This window comes from Haliotis asinina, chromosome 5, assembly GCF_037392515.1.
Source record: "Haliotis asinina isolate JCU_RB_2024 chromosome 5, JCU_Hal_asi_v2, whole genome shotgun sequence".
In the NCBI taxonomy this organism is placed as follows: domain Eukaryota; kingdom Metazoa; phylum Mollusca; class Gastropoda; order Lepetellida; family Haliotidae; genus Haliotis; species Haliotis asinina.
Genome location: NC_090284.1, coordinates 45,982,323 through 45,994,349, shown reverse-complemented (window position 1 = coordinate 45,994,349; position 12,027 = coordinate 45,982,323). Strand labels below are relative to the sequence as shown.

The following is a 12,027-nucleotide window of genomic DNA, read 5'->3' as shown; positions in this document are numbered from 1 at the left end:
CAGATCTTCGAAAACTGAGCAAGTGCTCTTAAGTCTGGGATTCAAACCAATGATCATCGATGTTTGGTAAGCAATATGGACGGCTTAGACAACTGACACCCATAAACAGAGACAGTACAGAATATTCAGGTAACATAAAGGTAAGGTTCTCTGTGAAACATAACGCTATTGTTGATGAAAGGACGCCAACAATTATTAGTGACTTCATATAGTACTGTTTGGCAGATGTGGGACATCACAACAAACGAAGAACACCCATAAAGAGAGACAGTAGAGAATATTCAGGTGGCATAAAGGTAAGGTCTATCTGAAACACGCTATTGTTGATGAAAAGACGCCAACAATTATTAGTGACTTCATATACTACTGTTTCACAGACAAACGAGGAACTTGCTGCAATGTTCTTTTAGCCACAGCCCATGAAGAAGGCTATAAAATAGTATTGCTTTCCTGTTGTCATCGATAATTTTATTTACCTGGAAATCTTACAAATTAATTCTACAATTTATGCTTGTCCCAAACCGTGGCACTCCACAAGGCACTCATTTGCATGTGTTTGGTAAATCCTATGAGGCAGGATGAGCTTACTGTTTCACGAACATAATAATCACAGTTTCACAGTGAATCATGAACACGTGCTTATGATGAAGTCGGAATGGTTCAGTCAACTCGACATTACTGTACTCACTTCGTCTGATTTGTTCAACATATAACTTTTACGTTTTCGACCTTTGTGTCGTATATAGAGCAACCTAGGAAAGACGTTTTGAAGTGTATGCTATCAAAATGGTTCCGACTATGTTTTTCATTATATAGACTTTCTCACTTTCACACACATACACAGGCGATGGATAAAATATTGAGTTACCAATCTCTTTAGTTAAGTATTCTTGCGTGTCCTCACTGATACATATCAATGCATATTTGACCTTATGAAAGATAACATGTTTACCTTTTGGTGATATGTACTTTTAATTTAGCACTTGAGGTTCTTTTCCAGCATTCCATTCTCCTGACACGTGGAACGTTCTTCATATCTTAATGTGCATCAACAGACACCGAGCTTTAATCTGGCAATTACGACTTCCTTGCGACTACGAGTCATGAAAGAAAACATGGACTAAAAGCCAGTGTATAATGAACACGGTCGCTGGAAGTCCCGTCTGTCGTTTCAATACCCAAGGCACAATGGATACCCCTTGATAAGGAAGAGTCACGTATATCTGTTAGCGAATCGCCCCAGTTGGTTTCCAAGCAGAGGATTGGTGTTGTGGACTGTGGCAACATTATTGACTGATCCTAGCGCAGGTGTTGGCGGCAGCGATAGAAGCAAGAGGCGAGCCGACTCTCTACCGCTGAGGTAGAGCCAGGGAGATGGACATTATTTTCAGCTTCTGGGACACTTTCTTCTATGAAACGCTGAGGAGTAATAAAGAATGAACGATACAGAGCTGCAGGATCAGTTTCCTTGGAAAATCTCGGAGTATATGGAGATTATTCTCATCATAATGTACTCGATTATTACTATCACAGCAATTGGGGGGAACGGTGTCGTCTGCTACTTAGTATTTGCTTACAAGCGGATGCACACAGTTCCAAACTATTTCATAGTGAATTTGGCAGTCAGTGATTTACTGTTAGCGGTGTTTTGCATACCTTTCACTGCTGCTGTCAATTTGAAAAACTACTGGCCCTTCCCGGCTGTGATGTGTCCGGTGTTTCAGTACATACAGGTAGTGACTGTGGTACTCAGTTCTTACACTCTAGTTGCCATGAGCCTGGATCGTTATATTGTGATAGTGCACCCTTTCCTTAAAAGAATCACACCCAGAAAAACAGTCTTTGTGATAACAGCCATTTGGACTGTATCGCTGGCGATACCGTTGCCTATATTCCTGAAATCAAAACTCGTTTACTACTCAAACACAAGTGGACAGTGTTTTGAGGTGTGGGAAGACCATTCAAAGAAATATACATATAGTGTGGTACTGATGGTTTTACAATATTTTGGACCACTTGTGATACTGATATTTTCATACTCCAAAATCGGCTACAACATATGGGTGAAGAACTTCAAAAGCGACGAGGGCAACAAACGTCGCCTACAGCTGGCCGCTGCGAAGAAAAAGGTGAGCTAATTCGATAACTATCGATGTCTTTAAGTATTTGTTGACGGAAGTGAGCCAGATAGAATGGCGGAGACATAGTAACGGAACATAATCGTGATCTATTCCCTTAATGTACACTGAAATATGTAACTGGAACACTATAAATAGTACGGAAATAATGACATTCGACGTAACGCGATAACAATGATGCCTTTAAAATGTCAATGAATGGTAATTAACAAATTGTCAGAGTGAAGTCATGAGAAATAAGTATAGCGATCTCGTTTGGTGCAGGTGTATGAGTATGTGTGCATGTGTGAGAACGTGCGCGCGCACGCGGGTGTTTATTGTGCTAATACGGTTTTACTTTGCTTGCGTATTGAAATGGCACGTTGGACGCCGGAAGTCTGATGCTAAACGTTACAGGTAAACATGGGTCATACCACTCTCAGCCATTGTTCGAACATGTCATATTGTACGAACTCAGTCAGTCGGTGTATTTCCAAGAGCTATACCAGTGTTAACTGAAGGCAGGGCAATATCAAGTACCATCTATCTAAATCTATCGTATGATACGCCGTGGTGATCATAAAACCGACAATCTGCTTTCCATCACAATAACCACGGAGGCGCTCTGTGGATAGACTATGTACGGCAAAGGAATCAAGATATATGTGCAAAACGGCTCCCGATGATAAATCGGAAACAATCGGAAACAAAGTTTAAACACAAGATTGTAAGAAGTGAGCGCTGGTCCAGCGTCCCCACCAAATGGGTTCCTGAAATCATCCTTGTACTTTTAACCACTCCAACGTCTACTCAAATATCAGCCTTACTCAGAGAGTAATGAGCTCCCTTTTCATTATACTAAACTTTCTTGTGTCAGGCTGCATTCTTGAAGCGCCAGAGTGTCAGAATCAAATCAGTTTATCAAAGAATTGTAACCCCAGGGCTAAGCTCCTGGGAAATCAGCGACTAGATAAGAATAGCCTGTATATCATCTGCGGTTACACGTGCTGTATCTCAAGCTGATAAAACACACAGCACAGGATGCTCCTTCCACTGCTCGCACACCATATACACAGTAAACCGGAGAGCAGATTAAAGAAATGGGAACGTTTTGCTGAAACTAGGTTTTATAGGATGTATCTCGGCGTCAATCTTGTAGTGTAAATTGTCATTATACGTCCATACACGTTGTACCAGAACAATCTTACAATGAGTGATAGTTTAGTTTTACGCCGCAGCTTTATGGCGGCTGTCTGGACCAGACAGTTCAGTGGTCAACAGCATGAGCATCGATCTGCGCAATTGGGAACCGATGGCATGTGTCAAGCAAGTCAGCGAGCCAGACCACCCGATCCCGTTAGTCACCACTTAAGACTAGCATAGTCGCGTTTCATGGCTAGCATGGGTTGATGAAGGTCTATTCTACGTTCACGGGTCTCTTTCTGCAGTGTCACACATACTACAATCATTTCCCGCTCATCAAAGACAATCAAAGACATTACCGTACACGTGTTCATGTGTATTCTCCATGTAGACATTGTTCGATGACATTGCTCGACAATTGTATGTGAAAGTCGGAAAGAGCATAGACTGGGAAGTGGTAATCATGGGAAGTACGGATGTCATTCTTGGATCTCCTAAAGGGTTGTGCTGTATCAGGGAATCTCCATACAAGTGTAGTTGAAAAGATACATACTTACACATGTGCATTATGTTTTCAGAGTTCATCTCAAAGCACAAACTGAGATGATCACTTCAAAACTATTTGAAGTTTTTAATAATCACTAAGTGCTGCGTGGTTGCATTTGTACTTTCTGTATAAAGGTTACCGTGTTCAGTGCGAAAGACTATTTATCCATCGATGTCCCATTATATTACTGAGTCAAAACGACTTCAGCTTAAACCAGACAGCACGTCTTGTCTAGAAGCTGACACTTTCTCTCAGGATGTATGATAATGGAGAATTTATTTATCTATAAATGAATAGATAGTGATTTTAAGACAAGGCATTCTCTGTTATTTATCTGGCCCATTTCCCCAGGATGCTAATTGGATCCTAGTGTCTAATTCTCTGCCAAGTCAGACTTCCTTTAGTGGAATTAGGAACTGGAGCAAGATATACAAGCTACTTGCAGTGACCCTTCCACTTTCACTGACCAATGTGTGAAAGCCATTAGGACACCTTGCTCCATAATACCATACTGCTAACTGGCATGCTCAGACATTAAAGGTCCGCGTATTTGAGTATTAAATAGATACTCACAGTGATCTGAGAAGAACTCCTTCGGGGAATATAAGGGTTCAATTATTGTAAGCCTGAAATCCTCGTTGAAGGACAACGAAAGTAGGTTTGCGCTGGAATTAACCTTATTGCCAGTTACATATAAAAGACTATAGAAGTGACGTCTTAATTGTGTCAGTGCTGGATCCGCATTGGTTTCAAGCCGCGTCTTTTGCACAACCTCTGCAATGCAGAGTTAAGAAAATATATGGACATATTTGGAATGTGTGTTGTGATAGATGCCACTGATTAGGGAGGGTACGTTCACCATTCGCGAACACTTGGTATCAGTATTTGGTAAAGAATCATGAACGCATGCACTCATATACAAGAATTGACCGTTGCACTTTTCACCCTCAAACCATCAAGGGTTGAGTTCCAGATGTGACATATTCTGACCAAATAATAGAAATGTGACTACAGAGGAAACGGCGTCAACTGGATCATATCTTCCGTTAATTGCGAAAGAGACCGTGGTGTATATAAGCTTGAACATCCGTGACTCTGAATAAAGGTACTTTCCAACTAGAACAAGATGATGGAAATCTGGATTCCATTAAATGTATATGATGATCAATATGCTACTTCCTTGTTTTTGAAAAAAAAATCTTTTAAACGTGGAATGTGGAAAATAGTTTGCTTCTAATTGGGTTCACATCCGTCGATATTAATCAGGGAAACGTGGTAAATTGATACGAGCTGTTGAGGCCGGTATTTGGGTACACAGCTATCTAAAATGAAAACGCCAAGAAAACATTAAAGAACGTAAAGACTAGTAACCGTGGCATATGCTCCTGGGTGCCATTTACCATTAGAAGGGCTTGAGACAAATTTAATAACACGGTTGTGCCACAACATGTGATAAAACCGACATGCTAAAATAGTAACACTTTAAAACTTTAATCTAATTTTCCTAACTTATTAGAGCCTTATTCATGTGTCTAATGTTAAAGACTATAACAGTCAGTGTTAGGAGCTTACAGCGTCAGGCCAAATATATTTGCCGCATGGAATTTGAACATATAATCCATTAATTTGAAATGTTGTGAGAATATTAGAATTGAAGCATTAATTTAGTTGAATGTCACCTTTAGCAGAAGGTTTACCTTTTGAAGAAAGCGCAAATGTGTACTAAACTATCCACAACCGGTCAAATAGTTAGACAGGCCAACCAATAGGGAGACACGTGTTATTTTCTAACACAATGAGAAATCATTATACATGCTTTTACTGGCACTATAATTTTGCTGGAGACATGGCCATCGCTAACAATATGACCTTTTATTGGCCTCATACCAGTGTCTATTGGTTTCACCAGTGATCTAAATCTAGGTCTCTGCAATACTGTTCCGAGAATGATAGTCGCACTCACTCACTTAAATACTCACTCAAACAACCACTCATCTTATTCATTTTCACGTTAGGTACATTTTCTTACAGGTTTTATAACTGTGCCTCTTCTCCATTCTCATTCAATACTGCCGCCATCTAAGGCTATGTATAATGTACAACCAAAGAAACGTAGGTTTCGGAAAAAAGAAATTTCATAAAAGTAAGCCTTCAGGTTCATGTTTTCTATTTAGAAAACGTGATGAAAAAGCAGTTGCGTTTCTTTTGCCGTCCTTAATAGTTAGTTTAATGCAGAAGTAACTGGGAAAGACTAACACATTCCAACATGTCAATAATTAATTAGATAAAATATGAGAAGCGTTACTCAACATAGGCATTGTATCTGGATGACAGAATGAAAGAAAAACATTCCTAACTTCACAGGCATCATCTTTTGTCATATTCTATCAGAAATGTCTACAACGTGTAGTTCTCCTTAGGACATTTTTACGTATTTGTTTAATGACATCTCATTCACAAGAAGCGCTATGAAAAAGGCACGTTTGGCCCTGGAGCTAATTACGCAGTCCCATAACACATGAGCAATGCCGTTTCTATTTAGAGTTAACCGATGATAATCGCAGGACTGTTTCCACTTTACCATCCAGAGAATTATGTGGCCAACCTATAACGTTTCCAAATGTTTCTGTGAAAAGGAAGTGCCTATGGGAACCCGAGTGCCCAGTCCAGATGCTATTAAAACAAATGTCTTTTACTTGTTTCTTATTTCTAAACACGTGTGGTGTTTTCAGGGGGCAATATGCCATTCGGCAAGTCCTCCCAAGAGTGGTATAGAGCCTACTGCGCAGTCGGCGGCGAGGATCCTGGCAAAGACATGAAGGAACGGGTTACATAATATAAACGCATTATTTTTATAAGAGCACATTATGTAGGGCATTGCCTTTTTATAACTTTTGGCACCGTGGTACTCAACTAATTGTCGAAGAGGCTCCATCACCGTGTGGCATCTCTTCAAACTACGTTAATTATTACAATATCACTTTGTGCAATTGCTGTGTACCACACATTTTCTGTTTCTTGTAGTAAAGAGAACGGGCTTTTAATGCGGAAAGGCTACATCTGGTGTGCTGTTTCTCTAATCCCTACTCATTACAGCAATGCCACTTTGTGTTACATTAAACTTTCCCTTCAGGAGATAATGACCGGTGTTTCCATCTTGCTTCAGCTAATGAAATTGGCTTCTCCACTTTTCTTCAAACATCAAACATAAGAGTTCAAAGAAAATTTTCATCTGTATGTTTGGATTCACAATTTAAAGTTTGTATTTAGGTTAAGTTCATGCATGGAATAAATCAACTGACATATGTCGGTGAAAGTGTTTCAGAATAGCTTTTGCGGATCATGTACTCAAATGTAGACATATCATCATAACTGGAAAATACTTCATAAACACATGTACACTATATCGTCGGAATCGTAACTCAACATTGTTTTGCATATATAAGGGGATCGGTTGCTTGTATATGTTAACCACTTTTGTTACTACCAATAATCTAGACCGAGATCTCCCTTGACATAGCGTCATTGCAACATGGATGTTACATTTTAAAACTATACGACAAGGTGTAGACGGACGACCTCTTTCTCTGTAAACATATACAACACTAAGCGAACGAAGGTTGGTTGGTGATCAACCTTGTCTATGTTGGATGGTGATCCACATACTTTAACACCTGCTCACAGTGACCGAGGATGGTTTCGTCAAACGGACCTGATATGTGCAACAATCTACTCTTTCCACGTTCCGATAAGTTGGCAATGTAGTAACAGCTCAGTATACGTTTGAAAGATGATGATATATATTGATCAGTGCTAGAGGGATCTCGCTGTAACTGTACGCAGGGATTGACCCAGACCAATTAATCGTCAACAAGTGAAGGTCACCAGAAAGTCTTATAGGACTCATCAACAAAATACATAATCGAAAAGAAGAATATGACGTCAAACAATAATGCTCTCAAGAGTGGTTAAGCTGCATAAACGGAATTACATATTTATCATACAAATTTGTTGGTTGGTTGATTCTACTTTTCTATTGCATTTCAACATTGCCGCATTCACTTGCGTATTTGCCTCATACAGAATGCATAATATTAAAGTTGTTGTGTTATTATATGAACTAATAAAGTTATTACATTGTTGACGAAACAGGATGAAAGTGTCAAGTTTAAGATAGAAAGAGTTTAAGTTAAAGATAATCAAAATAACGTTAAGTGCGACGGTTTACTTTCTGAATAGGCATGATTTTATTGTGGTTCACACATATAGAAGTGCCACTTGACGGAAGTATATTTCTGTGGTCAATCTCACACGGCTGTCTCTTGGCATCTTATACGCCAAGACTAAAAGATGAAAGTAGTAAAGGTTCGTGGGTCGATCGACAAGTTTGGATATTTTTTTATATCAAAAGACTTTAAGGTGATTCGTTGTTTGCTATCCAATATCATTCATCCGTGTATGAATGTGTGGCTGACGTAGAGGCTTAAACGCATCATGAAATTATGAAAGCACATCACGTTGCAAAAACAGCGTTTGTATAAAGCCTAGCTGTTCTATAAAGGAAAAGATTTTCCAATGCATAAATGGTATATTAGTCAAGAGTTTAATCTAGAGAGATGTACAGCCAGTACGCCCGTGTGTAGTTGTGGCAACATTCTGTGATGACGTACGTTATTGTTGATAGTGACGTTAATAATCCCTGCCACCCACGCCTTTTAACGTGTTTTCTTGTCCCACAAACAGAACCCCTCACTGACGAGTTCCAACTATGGACTGTTATATATCAAAATAAGCAATATATAGCTCAAGTGGGATGTCAATGTTTTAATTCACAATCCAACGCTTCTGTCTTTGGCAAAACAATGTAAACGCGAAGATCTAGTGACTGTGATCTCGAATATTAGAAACAAAAACAAACCCGAATGCAGTGATTAAACTGGCGATCGCACTTGAAAAATAATATCATAGAACCATTTTTTAAAATACGATTATTGAACTGGACTAAACCTTTTCTGCATATTGGTATTTCGTCCATCTCGAACACAACAGCACGTCTATTTCTGTAACGACACAGGTGGACCTCATCACTTAGTCTTCAAAAGATGAATACACATGGCATGATGACAACTGTCTATAATCTTGCCTTTTTCAATTTATATGTCGATGCTTTGAAGTGTTACCTCTCTTAAGTACTTTTCGAACGTTTATCGTGTCGTTCGCTAAAGGATATACGTTGATAAAATAACACAAAGAACAAATCAGATCTTTACTGAGATGTTTTCGGGGGAACTGCTTTATCATGTTAAGCACCTGGTGATAAGGTTTAAAGGACGCCATACGTGTTCTGTGTTATCTTGGCATACATATTCAACATGAAAGTGGTTCATTTTTTATGCGTATCTCAAACTAAATTCTAGCCATATGGTATCGTGCATAGTCATGAAACCACACATGAATCTATTTAAATGTTCGCACTGTCGACATGACTACTCAGGGAGATAAACCAGGTGGGCTTTATATTTATATTTTGTTAGAATAGCTATACAGCCAGATAACAGGATTGTGGGAAAGGAAACATGTTTCGTTTCTTCATGGCATGTATTTTCTATCAGAGATACAAGTATGAAATAGATGGTTGGTTATCCCCACTCTGTTGATATGGGGTGAGTGAGAGTGAGTGAATTACAGTTTATAACGTCTTCTCGGCCATAATTCAGCCAGATAGTGAACATTCACAATAAATACAAGACTTAGTAGTTAAATAACCAGTCATCGAAGGACTGTAAAATAACTATTGTATCACAAAAGGAGTTCAAAATAGCTAGCGTATACCTTTAACAGCAGAAAACTAGTTGTGGGACAATACATGTAAAAATGGGCTATTGATCACCAAAAGCTGAAGGTAGATCACCGTACTAGGGACATATAGGGTGTGGACGTCGTATCAAAGATATGGAACAATTAACTTTTCTCAGGCAATGGTTTACGTGATATTTCAACATTTTTCCTCTTGCTCTGAGATATGTGCGGCCCCGTAATGTGTTGAAATGCGACGTAAACGCCAATGTGATTGACACGAGGTTTCTCAAATTTTATTTGAGTCCAAATGATTTGTTGCGGAGTTTTTCTTCCAAGCGAATAAGAGAAAGGTTATAAATTTAACGTTATCGATTATCGTATTTTACAACTGGCAATGAAGCACGGATGTAAACGCACGAACGTTCTGGGGTTTAATAAATTGCCTTCGGGAAGCGATAGTGGTGAAATGTTTGCAGGACGGTGTGATCACCAGTAGCTTTGTCTATTGCAGGCTTGGTGACGTAAGGCATAAGAGTGTGATGTTTGTCGTAAGTGTTTCTTTATGTAAAGCTTAAGCAAGTTACAAATGTCAACAATTGCAGACTTGTTGGGTTCGCATTGTAGTGAACCAGCTTGGCGTAATTGAAGGTGCGAGACTAAATTGAATATGTTGGCTGTTACAGTCTGCTTGCATTGGTTCTTCTTCAGTTTGGAATAAGACTGTTCTGAGCAAGAATGAAGCAGCACACATTAAAGAACACATTCTATTCATCAGTATTCTGACATGTTCACTGAGACCAGCGTTAATCGGACCTCCTAATTCCGAACTCGGTTATTGATACGCTATATTCAAAAACGTCAGCTGCGAACAATCACATCGCTAATGACAAAGTGTCCTCTGTAGCAAATAATCGCAAATTAGCTTGTGAATTTTGACTTACAAATGTGACGAAAACGGTCATCGTGTGAGCATGGTAAAGACGTTATATAATCTCTCTTGATAAAACCCTCACTACCAATGGATTATGACAATCATGCACACACACAACCGCACACACTCACAGACATACACGCACTCACACACACATCCTTTAGATCCTTTAGACACAATACCATTCAAAAGGGGTAACTTTAGACATGCTGCATGTATACAGTGTTCATAAATGTGAACCGTTTCATTCATCAGATAGTGCAAAGTGATTTGCAGTCCGTATGCTCGACGAAAAACCCACACCTTTGGAAACGTGATACAATCTCGGGAGAGCAGGCATGCGTCGATGTAACAAGGTTGAATGAAATTCGTTGTGGTTAACTTTATTCGGGCATCTATTGGATCGTGGAACGAGGTTAAGCGGACTGGATCCACACTACATGTATATTTCCATAAACATATTCTTATATTGCCAATGCACTTTTTCTGCAGGTATTCCAACATCACTGAATCGGGTTGTCAATGTCGATGAACTAGCCAATTAAATAAAAGTGTATGAAGCCTGAGAGATGACATTTTGCACTCGTTTGTCTGTCCAAACCTCGCGCATTTACAGACAATCTTGAAAACTAGTACCAATTAGCGGATGCGGCATTACCTCACTGGCCCTCGACTTGAATAATTGAGGGAATGAATCGTCTCTTACGTCGTGGATCTCTGCAATATCCACAAGGGCACCAGAAAAGGGCTTCACATATTGTGCTCATGTTGAGAATCGAACTCGGCTCTTCGGCGTGACCACTAGGTCCCTACACCTAACCCTTTTCACTCTTTCAATACATGTACTTGTGCAACATATACACAAATGTCCACACATAACACTGAAATTGTGATACATGTGTTTATACTTTCAAGAACCAACTGCTTGGTTCATGAAATTAGCGATCCACAACCCCTACGGTGTTTTCTGAAGCATTGAATGATTAAGAGAGACATATAATCGACTTCTTCATCAGTCAGTTCATCAACGATTAATTTGCCACATGCCAAGCGTAAATAGCCCCAATCTGTAATTATTGTTAACCTTTTATCGACTATAAATCAATGCTTAGTCAGTGCAGTTTGAGCTTTTAGGAAATTAATACGCATCTGCTTGTCGTGTGGTAATTGCCCGCAAATTGAGCTAGAGAGCTTTTTCAGCGGCCTTAACTCATCGCCTTTAATCACTGGGGATTCGGGTGCGTAAGATTTGAACACACCGTGCGTGTATTTCCTTTCCACGTTTATTTATGTCTGACGTGTATAACAGTTTAGTCGCTCACCTCAAACATTAAAAAGTATATAGAGGAAACAGGTTTTTTTATGTACCTCCGAGAATAGATCTTGTTTCAAGAACGCTTTAATATGAAGTGATGAAATAAAACATTGCCTTAGCGCATGTTCAAATAAAATGCAACAATTGAAAACCAATGTGTTATGAAACACACGAT

At 39.3% G+C, this 12,027-nt stretch overlaps 1 protein-coding gene across 1 annotated transcript in view; it reads left to right on the top strand.

Moving 5' to 3' along the window:
- The first annotated feature begins 1,376 nt into the window (after positions 1-1,376).
- Positions 1,377-12,027, top strand: part of LOC137283651 (RYamide receptor-like) — a 64,755-nt gene continuing 54,104 nt past the window's right edge. Inside the window, exon 1 of the mRNA XM_067815259.1 lies at positions 1,377-2,129. Within this exon, the coding sequence (XP_067671360.1) occupies positions 1,437-2,129 (693 nt within the window). The 5' untranslated portion in view covers positions 1,377-1,436. The remainder of the gene's footprint in view (positions 2,130-12,027) is intronic.